Source organism: Dendropsophus ebraccatus, chromosome 14, assembly GCF_027789765.1.
Source record: "Dendropsophus ebraccatus isolate aDenEbr1 chromosome 14, aDenEbr1.pat, whole genome shotgun sequence".
Lineage (NCBI taxonomy): Eukaryota > Metazoa > Chordata > Amphibia > Anura > Hylidae > Dendropsophus > Dendropsophus ebraccatus.
This window is the reverse complement of record NC_091467.1, coordinates 55,545,964-55,562,515: the sequence shown is the minus strand read 5'-3', so window position 1 is coordinate 55,562,515 and position 16,552 is coordinate 55,545,964. Positions and strand designations below refer to the sequence as shown.

Below are 16,552 nucleotides of genomic sequence, written 5' to 3'. Positions count from 1 at the left end.
GGGAAAAAGTCTCCCTATGGGTGTCGGATTTCTATCTGCCTAATGCTGCGTTTAAACGGAGCAATAATTCACCCAATCGATCGTTTAACGATTTTGAAGCAACAATTTGGTTTTTAGAACGATCAGCGTTTAGACGAATAAATAGTTAGAAAAATCTTTATTGCGATAGTTTTTAAGATCGCTTAAAGGGGTATTCCCCCAAGAGCTAAAAAAATAAAATGCTCCCAAACCTAGCCAGTCTTACTCACTAAGCCCCCTGAGTATTTTCAGCCGTCTCCCGTCTTTCTAGCTGCTTCCATTCCATAGTTTCAAGTTTTTAAAAAAAGCTGATCTATATGCAACATGGCGCCGGCCAGAAAACTACATCTCCCATCATGCAATGCTTATGTCTGATTGGTACATGATGTAGCAGAGCTGATATTCACCAGATATAGCAGTTGAGCCAGTGATATAGAGTTGATGCAGCAGAGTTGATTGTTTGATATATAGTAGAGTTGATTGTGTGATATATAGTAGAGTTGATTGTGTGATATATAGTAGAGTTGATTGTGTGATATAGTAGAGATGATTGTGTAATATATAGTAGAGATGATTGTGTGATATAGTAGAGATGATTGTGTGATATAGTAGAGTTGATTGTGTGATATATAGTAGAATTGATTGTGTTATGCGGCATAGTTGAGTGAAATAGCAGGTAAGTCAAGGGGGGGGGGGGGGGGGATGTTGTATCTAGGGGTGCCTACCGCGGGCCGGGCAAGTTCCGGGTGAGGAGGGTGCCGCCGCTGCGGGTGAGATACCGCGGGGGGGAGGGGGGTGTTGATTGCTGGGAAAGCTTGCCACGGGCCGGGCGAGTTCCGGGTGCGGGGGGGGTGCAGCCACCAGTATGCGCGGGTGAGCCGCAGATGACACCAGCACACTCCCACCCCTTATGATTGTGTACAGGCCCGGTCACTCGCGGCACCCCTGAGTCCCGCGGCACCTCTGTCACCCGCGGCCCTTACGCCGGGGGTTGCCGCCTGTATACCCAGCCGTGAATGACCTGCAGGAGTGCCGCTGATGGCAGGGGTGCCATGAGTGACCGGGTTTGTGGTGGGTGGGGGGCCGGAGGGAAGGTGCCGGTAAGCGCAAATGAGTTGCCGGTAAGAGGTTCCGCAAATGAGCCCAGCTGGGGGCGGTTGCAGCGGGTGAGCGGCGTGACTGAGCCGCTGGTGACGGTGGGGGTGGGGGGGGAGGTTGCCGTCGCTAAGCGCCGACACGAGTGAGGGGGCATAGTCAGGAGGTAAGCTCTGGGGCTGGGGCCACACGGTACCGATGACTGGGGTGGCTGCTGTTAGAAAAGGAGACAGTGACTGCTGCACTGATCACTGTCTCCCTCTCTTACAGAAGCCATCCCGTCAGTGTCCTCCATCACTTTGGTTTGGCTGGGATAGGAGCGCTAACCCGGCCCATTGAAGAGATGCAGGACACGTGATGCCGTCTCGGAGGGTGCGGGCCAGGAGCAGGAAGCGTGACGGGTTGGACTGAGAGCTGATGATTCTATGCAATCCGTGGGGGTGAATGCAGCTGGATAACAGCAAAACTCTGCAGAATCCGTTATAACTTTATATGGAAAGCAACGTATTAATGCAAAAATAATTTTGGGGGGAATACCCCTTTAAGCCCATCTCACACATAGGGTGAATCTTTGAAAGACTGTTTACACGAAGCGATCTGCAAATTTTTAGCGAATGACGAACAACGATTTGAGAACACGTTCAAAGATCAAAATGAACGATTTCTTGCTTGTCGCTTGATCGTTCGCGGTGTTTACATGAGCCGATTATCGCTCAAATGCGATCGTTATTGCGAAAATTTGACGCCTAATCATTCTGTGTAAACGCAGCATCAGTTAATGTCCTTATTGAATGGACCATCCTGCTCCATTTTGACATTGGGCAGAAGAGTATGAGCAAGAGTTCCAAGTACTAACCCGACCCGTAATACCCCAGACTTCAACCAATGGAGACCACCTTGATCGTTAAACGGGAACTCCGGATAAGGAAAACTTGTTTTCTATTAAAAAGTACATTAAAGTTATATAGATGTGTCTATACAATTTTTTACCATATCTGTACGGTTCTGCCACACTGGTAGCTGATAGAAATCCAGGAAGTGAAGAAAAATGGCCTCTGTGCCAATCCACATTGTCTCCTGCTCTTTCTGCTATCCCCTCTTAGGAGACAAATCTTCCATGCCTCTGTCTCACATTGTGTGTTTTTGCTGAGCACAGGCTGATGATGCAGACAGGGGGCAGGGCGTGATGTCACAGGAGGTGGGGCTAGATCCCCCAATCCCCTGAGTGATTCACCATCTCTGACCGGCCAGAAGCAGCTGCTGCACTGATTTCTCTAATTGTGCAGAAGTGTGCAGTGAAATTAGGGCTGTGTTCACACATGTTGTGTCATTGCAGTACTGCAGCGTATTCACAAAAATGATGCAGTAACACAAGTAAATGATGCTAAACGGCATCGAATTCGAACGATAAACGCAGCGAACGATCAAACGACGAGCGAGAAATCGTTCATTTTGATCTTTCAACATGTTCTCAAATTATCGTTGGTCGCAAAAAATTCGCAGATTGTTCCGTATAAACATTCTTTCAACGATTTCACCTATGTGTGAGATAGACTTAAGCGATCGCAAAATGATCGCATAACGATTTTTCCGTACGATGTATCGTTCCGTCTAAACGCTGATCGTTATTAAAAAAACATTGTTCATTCAAAATAGTTAATCGTGCGAACGGGCGAATTATCGCTCCGTGTAAAAGTACCATTATTGTGGGGCTGAACTTCAAAGATAAAAGATGCTTGATCATAATATGTGTGTGAAAATGAAAAGAAAAAAAAAATCTAAAAGTTCTTTACTTTATTCCAATATCAGTGTTACAGGTAGAGAATACAGTGTGCTGTGTGGTGTTACAGGTAGAGAATACAGCGTGCTGTGTGGTGTTACAGGTAGAGAATACAGTATGCTGTGTGGTGTTACAGGTAGAGAATACAGCGTGCTGTGTGGTGTTACAGGTAGAGAATACAGTATGCTGTGTGGTGTTACAGGTAGAGAATACAGCGTGCTGTGTGGTGTTACAGGTAGAGAATACAGTGTGCTGTGTGGTGTTACAGGTAGAGAATACAGCGTGCTGTGTGGTGTTACAGGTAGAGAATACAGCGTGCTGTGTGGTGTTACAGGTAGAGAATACAGCGTGCTGTGTGGTGTTACAGGTAGAGAATACAGTGTGCTGTGTGGTGTTACAGGTAGAGAATACAGTGTGCTGTGTGGTGTTACAGGTAGAGAATACAGTGCTGTGTGGTGTTACAGGTAGAGAATACAGCGTGCTGTGTGGTGTTACAGGTAGAGAATACAGTGCTGTGTGGTGTTACAGGTAGAGAATACAGTGTGCTGTGTGGTGTTACAGGTAGAGAATACAGTGTGCTGTGTGGTGTTACAGGTAGAGAATACAGTGTGCTGTGTGGTGTTGCAGGTAGAGAATACAGTGTGCTGTGTGGTGTTACAGGTAGAGAATACAGTATGCTGTGTGGTGTTACAGGTAGAGAATACAGTGTGCTGTGTGGTGTTACAGGTAGAGAATACAGCGTGCTGTGTGGTGTTACAGGTAGAGAATACAGCGTGCTGTGTGGTGTTACAGGTAGAGAATACAGCGTGCTGTGTGGGTGGGACAACAATGAAATGATAAAGTAATGCAAATAATTCAGTAACACAATGAAACGGCAATGTGTGAACACAGCCTAGATGTTCTGCAATAGATTTGGGCGGGGAATAGGCAGGGTGGAGGACTGTGATGAACAGCTGAGGGAAAGCAATGCATTCTGGAACCTGTAGTACTGTGTACAACTGCTCAACCAGGAAATACAGCCACACAATATAGAACAAAACCCCCCAAAACAAATAGATTTTTGGTAGTTTCAAAACTGGGATAGATAGGTAAGTAATGCTTTATGCTTCTGCAGAAGTTTCATTTTTTTTTAACCTCTACCTGGAGTTCCCCTTTAAGTTCACCCAATGGATCCTCCCCATGTACCCTCCAGCAGCTGTGGGATACAGTCAGCATGGCTCCAGATACTCAAGTATCAGGACCGGACTTAGGCCCAGTTCACACTGAGCAAAAATGGCAGAATTCTGCCGTATTTGCTCAGTGTAAACTGGGCCTAAGTCCTGACTACCGGCCGATCTAGTTGCTGCACATGATGGTTACTCTGGATATTATCTATGGTCATAATCATGTGACTCATCTGTATATAGTTGTGTTTTTTTTTTTCCTTTGGGGGGGGGGGGGTTTGTGTATACAACATTTACATGGGTCAGTCTGCACAGAGGGGGCAACATTTAACTCTATTAGACCTTACCTATGGGTTTCATATTAGAGAGGTGACTAGAATACATAGGCACTCATAAGGTTTCAGTTTATTATTTATTTCTTCTTTTTTTATTCCCCCTGAACAATTTAGACCATTTTGCTCCATCAACTTTTTCAATGATAGGTTGTAATATGTGAATATTTTTCACGAGCAACTGAACATAAAGTGCAGAAAGGTCACTTTAATTTACCATTAAAACATACGTACCCCATAATGGTACCAAAGGAAAGTGCAAGTCCTGCAAAAAACAAGGCCTCAAACAACATGCCTTCCTACAATAATAATAAAAATGTACATTCATTTGCTGTTATACATTGTGGTGTCTGGCTCATACATGGCGGGGCCCGAACACACAACTCCCGCTATACCATGAACTTTATATGACCTAATAACAATACTGTCATAGGACAGTATGTAACATATATATGGAGGTGCAGCCTTATGTAAGTGTACTCACCTCTCAGAGCAGCCCCCACATCCACTTATTGGTCATTAACCCCTCCATGACCGAGGTCATTGGTGCACGGATGTCCGGGTCAAATTAATGCAATGTTCCTCCCCGCCTTCTAAGAGCCATAACGCTTTTGTTTTTGGTGTCATTTTTTGCGCAATGATCTCTAGTTTTTACTAGTATCATATTGGTATAAAAGAAAAATACTGATTTCTTTTTATTAATGCTTCTTTCTGATACATATTTTTTTTTTCCCGTCTACACCATTCACCGTACGGGAACAATAATGTTATACTTTAATAGATTGGACAATGTTGCACGCTACAATATGTAATATGTTTATTTATTTATTTAACATATTTTTACAATGGGCATAGAGGTATTTTAAACTTTTTTTTTTTTGGGGGGGGGGGTTATAAGGGTTTTTTGATAATTAAAAAAAAAAGTTTTTAAAAGTACACTTTTCTTTAGCACTTTTATTTTACATTTAAACATGCAATCATGCTATGCCATATCCTAGATCAGTATTATCGGTGATCTGTACATAGAGTCTGCCTGAGAGCAGACTTTATGTACAGATCGCCTATCCAACAGGACGGAGGTAAGTGTACCCCTGCCTGTCGGTACAAGTGATCAGGACGCCCACAGCATGGCTGCACGGTACCGATCAGTCAGTGACGTGTTAAACCTGTGATCGCTATAGACTGTGGCGTTTATGGGGTTAATGGCCGGGTCAGTTGGCACTCTGGGGGCGGGGCAGTGGTCCGAACTGCCTTACCAGACCGAGTATTAAACTAAGTGCACGGGAATGGCGCTGGGGATGAAGGTAACAGACATGCCTTCATCCTCAGCACCCTTGTCTAACCTGCTGATAATTCTCCTTTATATTCATCAAACTACTGTAAAGCAAAGCAGAGTATACAGCTCAGCCCGTCTTGTAAACAGAAACTATTCGGACTATTTGTCGGTCATCACGTTTCTAACTTTTAAAAAAATCTGTGGCTGCCAGGAAAGTGTAGTACTACATAATGGATATTCAACCATGAATGGCTGGGTGTGCAAAAGCCGCTGATTTACGGTCCCCTCTCCATGACACCATATACACTAACAGGGTCTATGGATAGAGGTGGTTTTCATGGGACGACCACCAGATGTGTCTGTCATTTCAGAAAAAGGTTTGACCTGACATGATCCGATCCCGATGATCTTTCAGGCATTAGGAGCCTCTACATGGCTCTACTGACATCTAAGCAGGGAAAACGTCAGCCGACTTGGCTAAATACTTATTCTCTTCTACTTCAGTAAAGTAGGTGCCAAGACCTTTACCAATAAATGAACATTGATATACTTTATAAAAGCTGATTACATAATCCCTGATCTATAGTTTCCTTTGGAATAGTGCGTATAGAGACACTTGTATCCTCTCCAATCCAAAATGCTGGGAATACCTTCTCGGAGAATAGGCAAGGGAAAGAATACAGTAGATGCAGACCACCATCCTTAACACCATAGAAGGCCAGGCTGCCCGCTGTCATGTCAAGGTGAACCCCAATCTTTCTGAACATCGGTGACTGAAGTTTAGTTTCTTGGTTATTATGCCAAGCCGATTGGTGAATGCTCCGCAGCTGCAGGCTCCATGAAGAACTGTTCCGTCCGATATTACATTCAGGTTCATTCGTGCGCTTCAAGGACTCATACGCTACTCCTAAATCCACAAAAAAGGTGGATACGCCAACCTCCCAGTAGTGACTTCCCTCAGAAAAACCTTCTGTACACAGCACCTGCCAAGTCCCAAATCTCCTAGCGGAGTCGGGAACATCACTGCGCCGGAACCGCGATTTGTGGGTGGCTCTGCAGTTATCATGTGATAACTCTAAATGTTTGTTGGCCGTCTCTGGGTCGAATTTCAGGTTACGGTAATCTGTGGAGCAAACCAAATACGTTTCAGGACCATCAAAAATAACCTATTGTGTTAAACTGCCTTCCTCTAGGGCAACCTTTTCTTTCAATATTCTGGTGTGTCTTTATATGTGTGTGCATGGGGTGTATGGCTATAATTGTGGTGGGTTTTTTCCCCCCGTTCTTTCTTTCTCTCCCTTCCTCTTCTCTATACTACATGGCCGGGTTCACCCACCAGTACCAATGTTCAGTTCTTTTATTTCATCCTCCTTCTGGGCTGAGGCATGTTTGTGCCCCCAGTTTGTGTGTTCTCCTTATAACCTCTATGACTATATGTTTGAGGGTAACCTAATTCATCTTATCCATATACCTATGTTGTATCTACGACTAAAATTGGGAGTATTGCGTCGCTAGCTTGGTTTATGCAATCTGGCGTTTATTTGCTCAAATAAAAATGGAATGGAGATGCAAAACCCACACTAAAAACTGAGGACAGGGAAGGTGCTGCTTCTGGAAGAAAGAGGCCATGTTTTTGTAAGACTAAATAACCCCTTTAAAGAGAACTATCAGAAGGTTAGACAAATTTGCTATCAGCATATAGTCATAGAGGTTATAAGGAGAACACCCAAACTGTTACCACAGGGCATTACCCTCTACCTTAGCACCGTTCCTGTGCTGTTAACTGTGAAATCCTCTGTCCGGTAATCCGCTTGCCCCCAGTGCTCCTAACAGCTTACAGGGCATAAGATCTCACAGCTAACATCACAGGAACGGCGCCGAGGATGAAGGTAATGCCCTGTGCCCACTAGGGAGCTGTCGGTAGGTAAGATTCGTCTAACCCACTCATAGCTCCACTTTAAGGGTAGCTTCACACGTACTGACTCGCAGCGTTAATAACTAGGTCCTGGCAGATCACTTTCACTACATACACTACTGCTCACTACATACGTACTGCTCTCCCGCCCGGCCAATCACTGATTGGCCGGGCGGGAGAGCAGGATGCCGGGACCCCGTGCAGTGAGAGACAGGTAATGTATACAGAGCGGGAGCCGGGCGGCAGCTGAAGGGGTTAAGCGGCCGGCAGAATTACATACACGCAGCGGTCGTTCAGACCGCTGTGTCTATGTAGTGAAAGTGATCTGCCAGGACCTAGCCGACTCGCAGCGTTATTAACGCTGCGAGTCGGTATGTGTGAAGCTACCCTAATAAAGATCATTACAATGCAGATTTATTCCCTAAGATAGATTCCAAAAAGGAGTCTGAGCGTGGGCACAATCCAAAACTAGGCCCTCCATTTCCACTACGTAGACGTGTAACATCAGACATAAGTGGGGGTCAGTACCAAAGTGCTATCAATGCGTGCAGGCTCAGCCACACCAGCAAGCAATGTCCATCCTGAAACAAACTAATAGGGGTACTCGAGGTCACTGTATTGATAATGTATGCCAGCAGATAAAATAATAATAAAAAAAAGAAGAAGAATAAAGAAGAATTAAAAAAAAATATATAAGAGGCCCAGCTTGTAGTAATCAAAAACTGTCAAAAGGTGGCAGTAGATGATAGAAAACAAGCTGTCTTTTTGAAGAACCACAGCTTTATTCTAAAGCCCCTATAACAAGGGGCGATCAGCGGGAGCAAGCGAGTGGCGACCTGTCAGGTTAGTGCTCGCTTGCTTCTCATTCCCCGCTCGCTGCCGGCGCTATTACACTATTACAGACAGCCGCAATGCCCGGTAAAATCACTTCACACTGAACTACTCTTCACACTGATCTAGTGGATGTGATGTTACCTTTATATAGCTGTGCTCTGTGGTCGCTGATCCTTGCAGGAGATCTGTGTGGGGGAGCAATCTGTTCACTTAGAGGTGTTCTTGAGGAGTCACTTCTAGATGGAGTTCCTGAGGGCTCTGTACAAGAGACAGAACATGGTGTTATCCGATATCAGACAATGCTTTATACTGGTTATACTGGTCCATCACCAACCTCTGGCTCCATCTATCCGTTTCTCGGGGTGTAACAGATTAGGGAGTTCCTGTTGAAGTAGCCGGGTGACCTTGGGCAGGATCTTAGCCACTGCTCCCATTTGCAGGTTTCCAGAGATCTGGACTTTTGGGGACTTTGGAGCAGCCCCGACTTGCACAAGTTGAGGAAGACCCTGAAAGGGTAAGGGGGGGTCGGGGTTCAGACACCTTCCTATTCACAGTGCTGTGTATGTATCATTTACTGTATATAGCTAAGATGCATGCAGGATTATTGTGCCCTCCAGACACTCCACATTAAAGTCAATGGGGGAGATTAATCAAACATGGTGTAAAGTGAAACTGGCTCAGTTGCCCCCAGCAACCAATCAGATTCCACCTTTCATTCCTCACAGACTCTTTGGAAAATGAAAGGTGGAATCTGATTGGTTGCTAGGGGCAACTGCGGCAGTTTCACTTTACACCATGTTTAATAAATCTCCTCCAATGTGTCTCTATAAAGAATACAGAGGTTACCATAAATATTATATATATACACATACATACAGTGGTGCCTTGGATTACGGGCATAATTCATTCCAGGACTGTGCTTGTAATCCAAATCCACTCTTATACCAAAGCAAATTTTCCCATAAGAAATCATAGAAATGCAGACAATTGGTTCCACGCCCCCAAAAATAATGATTTATTATTCTGAATAACATGTAACACAGATGAAACAAACATTCAGAAACAGCAGAATATGTGTTATTATAAAAGTTACTGTACAATAATGGAGAGGATGGGAAACACAAGGCCTGACAGAGTTTGTGTGGAACCAATTGTCTGCATTTCAATGATTTCTTATGGGAAAATTTGCTTTGGTTTAAGAGTGGATTTGGATTACAAGCACGGCCCCGGAACGAATTATGCTCGAAATCCAAGGCACCAATATATATACGTACATACATACATAGGTTACCATACACATAGATATGGATATACATACACAGAGGTTACCATACACATATATATATGGATATACATATACATAGGTTACCGTATACATATATATGGATATACATATACAGAGGTTACCGTACACATATATATGGATATACATACACAGAGGTTACCGTACACATATATATGGATATACATATACATACACAGAGGTTACCGTACACATATATATGGATATACATACACAGAGGTTACCATACACATAGATATGGATATACATATACAGAGGTTACAGTACCACATATATATGGATATACATACACAGAGGTTACCATACACATATACACTCACCGGCCACTTTATTAGGTACACCATGCTAGTAACGGGTTGGACCCCCTTTTGCCTTCAGAACTGCCTCAATTCTTCGTGGCATAGATACAACAAGGTGCTGGAAGCTTCCTCAGAGATTTTGGTCCATATTGACATGATGGCATCACACAGTTGCCGCAGATTTGTCGGCTGCACATCCATGACGCGAATCTCCCGTTCCACCACATCCCAAAGATGCTCTATTGGATTGAGATCTGGTGACTGTGGAGGCCATTGGAGTACAGTGAACTCATTGTCATGTTCAAGAAACCAGTCTGAGATGATTCTAGCTTTATGACATGGCGCATTATCCTGCTGAAAGTAGCCATCAGATGTTGGGTACATTGTGGTCATAAAGGGATGGACATGGTCAGCAACAATACTCAGGTAGGCTGTGGCGTTGCAACGATGCTCAATTGGTACCAAGGGGCCCAAAGAGTGCCAAGAAAATATTCCCCACACCATGACACCACCAGCCTGAACCGTTGATACAAGGCAGGATGGATCCATGCTTTCATGTTGTTGACGCCAAATTCTGACCCTACCATCCGAATGTCGCAGCAGAAATCGAGACTCATCAGGCCAGGCAACGTTTTTCCAATCTTCTACTGTCCAATTTCGATGAGCTTGTGCAAATTGTAGCCTCAGTTTCCTGTTCTTAGCTGAAAGGAGTGGCACCCGGTGTGGTCTTCTGCTGCTGTAGCCCATCTGCCTCAAAGTTCGACGTACTGTGCGTTCAGAGATGCTCTTCTGCCTACCTTGGTTGTAACGGTTGGCTATTTGAGTCACTGTTGCCTTTCTATCAGCTCCAACCAGTCTGCCCATTCTCCTCTGACCTCTGGCATCAACAAGGCATTTCCGCCCACAGAACTGCCGCTCACTGGATGTTTTTTCTTTTTCGGACCATTCTCTGTAAACCCTAGAGATGGTTGTGCGTGAAAATCCCAGTAGATCAGCAGTTTCTGAAATACTCAGACCAGCCCTTCTGGTACCAACAACCATGCCACGTTCAAAGGCACTCAAATCACCTTTCTTCCCCATACTGATGCTCGGTTTGAACTGCAGGAGATTGTCTTGACCATGTCTACATGCCTAAATGCACTGAGTTGCCGCCATGTGATTGGCTGATTAGAAATTAAGTGGTAACGTGCAGTTGGACAGGTGTACCTAATAAAGTGGCCGGTGAGTGTATATGGATATACATATACATAGGTTACCATACACATATATATGGATATACATATACAGAGGTTACCGTACACATATATATGGATATACATATACAGAGGTTACCGTACACATATATATGGATATATATACACAGAGGTTACCATAGATATATATATATATATATGGATATACATATACATAGGTTACCATATTGGGCTCAGCCATAAACTCCTTTACCTCAAGAAATGTGACCTGGTCTCTGGCGAGCAGCGTTTCTGCCTCCCTGCGGTGCTCCTCCAGGTCGGTGAGGTGTCTCTGTAGTGACACAAGGTGCTCTTCAGCTTGGGCCAATGCCGCCTCCTTCTCACAGGTCACAGACTGGACAACCAGGATCTGGCATTCTTCCAGCGTCTTCCGCACTTGCTCAAATTTACCCATCACTGCAAACAGCATCTTCTCATGACTATCCTAAAGGGAGAAAGATTGAGAGCGTCATGGAAAGTCGTGTAGGAGCAAAGTCATAGGAGCCGCAGTATAATCATCCTGTATTGTCCTGTACAGAGGTCGGGAAAATGAGATTCCTGAGCTCTTGCAGTTTTCATTCTCACCACTAGGCCTAAAACTAAGCCGGGACTTCCTGTTCTGTCCGTGTTAAAGGGGTAGTGCAGCATTTTTCTTTTTCTGCTTAAAGGGGTTATCCAGCGCTACAAAAAAATAGCCACTTTTCCCCCCCTCTCTTGTCTCCAGTTCAGGTGCAGTTTGCAATTAAGCTCCATTTACTTCAATGGAACTGAGTTTCAAAACCCCACCCAACCTGGAGACAATAGTAGAGGGAAAGTGGCCATGTTTTTGTAGCGCTGGATAACCCCTTTAATTAACTCACATTACTTTATGTATATAACTTTGTAATTAGTGTTAATAAGCTGCCTGACCATCACTAATGAGGTCACACAAAACACAGGCGGCTCCCCCCCCCCCCCCCCGTCTCCCATTAGCAGCGCTGCATGCATTACCTTCATGTTGTCTATTTCACTCCTCCACGTTTCCATATCCTCTTTAATTTGCTTCTGCTGACGGTCAGTGGCGAGCAGGTCATGTGACAGCTCCTCCTATTTTATGGAAAGGATAAGTGTTATACAGAGGAACGCAATGAGAGGGAAGAGGAATGACTGATGTACGACCACTCTAGCATCGGGGGTGACTTATCACACAGCCTGATCACCAATGTAGATGGGCGCCGATCTGCCTGGTATACTGAGCCTATTACACAGCTCGACTATCGTGCAGCAAGGGCTGTGTGTGTGTGTGTGTGTATATATATATATATATATATATATATGTATATTATATATATAGCGATGTCCATGCGGCCCTTGTCATCTTCTTATTACTCCAGCTCAGCTGCTCATTGTGCAGATTCCTGGTAGCTCTGCCCTGCTGCCTCCACTCCTCCTCCTCCTGTCTGCCTCCCTGCCCTGCTCCCTCCACTGCCCCTTCTAGCATTCTTCATCCCTGCCCTGCTCCCTCCACTCCTCCTCCTAGCATTCTGCATCCCTGCCCTGCTCCCTCCACTCCTCCTCCTAGCAGTCTGCATCTCCTCCCTGCTCCCTCCACTCCTCCTCCTAGCAGTCTGCCTCCCTGCCCTGCTCCCTCCACTCCTCCTCCTATCATTCTGCATCCCTGCCCTGCTCCCTCCTATCATTCTGCATCCCTGCCCTGCTCCCTCCACTCCCCCTCCTAGCAGTCTGCATCCCTGCCCTGCTCCCTCCACTCCTCCTCCTAGCATTCTTCATCCCTGCCCTGCTCCCTCCACTCCTCCTCCTAGCAGTCTGCTCCCTCCACTCCTCCTCCTAGCATTCTGCATCCCTGCTCTGCTCCCTCCACTCCTCCTCCTAGCAGTCTGCATCTCCTCCCTGCTCCCTCCACTCCTCCTCCTAGCAGTCTGCCTCCCTGCCCTGCTCCCTCCACTCCTCCTCCTATCATTCTGCATCCCTGCCCTGCTCCCTCCTATCATTCTGCATCCCTGCCCTGCTCCCTCCACTCCCCCTCCTAGCAGTCTGCATCCCTGCCCTGCTCCCTCCACTCCTCCTCCTAGCAGTCTGCCTCCCTGCCCTGCTCCCTCCACTCCCCCTCCTATCATTCTGCATCCCTGCCCTGCTCCCTCCACTCCTCCTCCTGTCTGCATCCCTGCCCTGCTCCCTCCACTGCCCCTTCTAGCATTCTTCATCCCTGCACTGCTGCCTCCACTCCTCCTCCTAGCAGTCTGCTCCCTCCACTCCTCCTCCTAGCATTCTTCATCCCTGCCCTGCTCCCTCCACTCCTCCTCCTAGCAGTCTGCTCCCTCCACTCCTCCTCCTAGCAGTCTGCATCCCTGCCCTGCTCCCTCCACTCCTCCTCCTAGCAGTCTGCATCTCCTCCCTGCTCCCTCCACTCCTCCTCCTAGCAGTCTGCCTCCCTGCCCTGCTCCCTCCACTCCTCCTATCATTCTGCATCCCTGCCCTGCTCCCTCCTATCATTCTGCATCCCTGCCCTGCTCCCTCCACTCCCCCTCCTAGCAGTCTGCATCCCTGCCCTGCTCCCTCCACTCCTCCTCCTAGCAGTCTGCCTCCCTGCCCTGCTCCCTCCACTCCCCCTCCTATCATTCTGCATCCCTGCCCTGCTCCCTCCACTCCTCCTCCTATCATTCTGCATCCCTGCCCTGCTCCCTCCACTCCCCCTCCTAGCAGTCTGCATCCCTGCCCTGCTCCCTCCACTCCTCCTCCTATCATTCTGCATCCCTGCCCTGCTCCCTCCACTCCCCCTCCTAGCAGTCTGCCCCCCCTCCTAGCAGTCTGCCCCCCCTCTCTGCTCCCCCTCCCAGCAGTCTGCCCCCCCTCCTAGCAGTCTGCCTCCCCTCTCTGCTCCCCCTCCCAGCAGTCTGCATCCCTGCCCTGCTCCCTCCTATCATTCTGCATCCCTGCCCTGCTCCCTCCACTCCCCCTCCTATCATTCTGCATCCCTGCCCTGCTCCCTCCACTCCTCCTCCTATCATTCTGCATCCCTGCCCTGCTCCCTCCACTCCCCCTCCTAGCAGTCTGCCCCCCCTCTCTGCTCCCCCTCCCAGCAGTCTGCCTCCCCTCTCTGCTCCCCCTCCCAGCAGTCTGCCCCCCCTCTCTGCTCCCCCTCCCAGCAGTCTGCCCCCCCTCCTAGCAGTCTGCCTCCCCTCTCTGCCCCCCCTCCTAGCAGTCTGCCTCCCCTCTCTGCCCCCCCTCCTAGCAGTCTGCCTCCCCTCCTAGCAGTCTGCCTCCCCTCTCTGCCCCCCCTCCTAGCAGTCTGCCTCCCCTCTCTGCTCCCCCTCCCAGCAGTCTGCCTCCCCTCTCTGCCCCCCCTCCCAGCAGTCTGCCTCCCCTCTCTGCTCCCCCTCCCAGCAGTCTGCCTCCCCTCTCTGCTCCCCCTCCCAGCAGTCTGCCTCCCCTCTCTGCTCCCCCTCCCAGCAGTCTGCCTCCCCTCTCTGCTCCTCCTCCTAGCAGTCCGTATCCCTGCCCTGCTCCCTCTGCTCCTCCTCCTAGCAGTCTGCCCCCCCCCCCTCTGGCCAGGCAGGTTTATCAGAGGGTCCCCACCTTCCTCTGCAGGCTCAGCTCCCCTATCTCCAGCAGCTCATGGCTCCGGCAGCCGGTCAGCAGACACTTGCAGCAGATGCAGCGGCAGTCCGTGGCGCAGTACAGTGAGAGTTCCTGGCGATGGCGCGGGCACCGAGGCGGCGCAGCACCGGCCACCGGGCCCCCCTCCTCCCGCACTTGGGGCACCAGGGCCCCGCTGATGTCCAGCGCCCGCACGTCGTCCACCACCTTACTCAGGCTGACGTTCTTCTGCGGCTCCGGGCGCTCGGAGAACGGGAAGCGGCAGTCGGGACAGGAGTAGGTGGCGGCGTCCGGTGCCGGTGCCGCCGCTGCTGCCGCCGCCGCTTCCTGCCGGTCCAGGTGCTCGTGGATACACTGCTGGCAGAAGCTGTGGCCGCACGGGAGGCTGAGCGGGCTGCTGAACACATCCAGGCAGATGCTGCAGTTCAGGTCGTTCCGCAGGTTGTCCATGCTGTCGCCTCCGGTTTCCGGTAACGGAAGAGGAGACTGTGCGGCTGACGGGAAAAGCGTCCGCAGCCCAAAATAGAAAGTGAAACCTCTCGCCAGGGGGCGCTGCGGAGGCTGAGGAGAGGGCGTCACGTGACGGAAGAGGATGAGAGGGCGTCACGTGACGGAAGAGGATGAGAGGGCGTCACGTGACGGACCGTGTCTCCTGCGTTACCGCTCCATAAACGCCTTTTCTCTAATCGCTTTCTAGTTCTTCATTGTTTAATAAATTTTTAGTATTTTATTATGGGGGCAGCCATCTTGTTTGGGCTGTCTTTTTTTTTTTTTTTTAACAAGACGTTATCAACCAAGTGCGGAATCATGGATCAATGCAGTACATGAATACTGCATCAATCCTTATGAGCGATCAGTATATGGCTCATAGGAGTCTCCTAAAGGGACCATAAAAATGCAATGCGAGAAATGTAGTTAAAGCCAGATTCAAGTAATAAACTGTCGAGCTGGTAAAAATAGTAGACGGCAAATACTTACCTGCCTGCGCTCCTACATCAGTCTCCTGGTCCGAGCTCACTGACGGCCTGCTCAGCCAATCAGGATGCTGTCCCGCCACAGCCAGTGATTGGCCAAGCGGGCTGTCAGTGTGCCAGGACCAAGAGACTGACGCAGGAGCACGGACAGGTAAGTATTTGCCGTTTACTATTATTACCAATGCAGGAATCCACTGTGAGAATGCAGGGCCCCACACTGTAATTGTGCTGAGTATTGCAGCGGATTTTACTGCGAAACTCACAGCGTGAAATATGCGGGGGAATCGGTAGGTGGGAACACACTCTTAATAAATAAATTAACCCAGCCCATAAAAAAAAAAAAAAAAAAAAAAAAAAAAAAATCACCCTTCAACTATTTCTTAAATAAACACGTCATGTACCCGACTTCTCCAGCTGAAACGTCACGGCCCAGCTGAGTAATTGCCCGCTCGGCCAGTCAGTGACTGTTATGATGTCCCGCCCCAGTCACTGATTGGTTGATCGGGCAGGGCAGGACCCTGCTCTGTATACTGCTCTACAAGAGAAAAAATATTTTAGTTAAGTTATATAACAAAGCTATATAGTTTTATTACACTAATGTATTAGCAAACATAAAAATACAACACTTTAGTCTTGAGAGTACCCCTTTAAGGATCTTACCTTGTGCTGCACCTTCTTAGAGATGAGGGAATTTATGGTACTAATGAAGCCAAGCGCTTTGTTATATCATCAGC

General features: G+C 47.9%; 1 protein-coding gene across 1 annotated transcript; it reads right to left on the bottom strand.

The window, feature by feature from the left end:
• Positions 1–4,462: 4,462 nt before the first annotated feature.
• Positions 4,463–15,419, bottom strand: LOC138771950 (E3 ubiquitin-protein ligase TRIM65-like). The gene is made up of 6 exons (XM_069951969.1): positions 14,824–15,419; positions 12,238–12,333; positions 11,462–11,692; positions 8,748–8,919; positions 8,555–8,671; positions 4,463–6,787 (listed from the first exon to the last, which is right to left on the bottom strand). The coding sequence occupies exons 1-6, from the start codon at positions 15,292–15,294 to the stop codon at positions 6,216–6,218; spliced, it is 1,659 nt and encodes a 552-aa protein (XP_069808070.1). The 5' UTR covers positions 15,295–15,419; the 3' UTR covers positions 4,463–6,215.
• Positions 15,420–16,552: the final 1,133 nt, after the last annotated feature.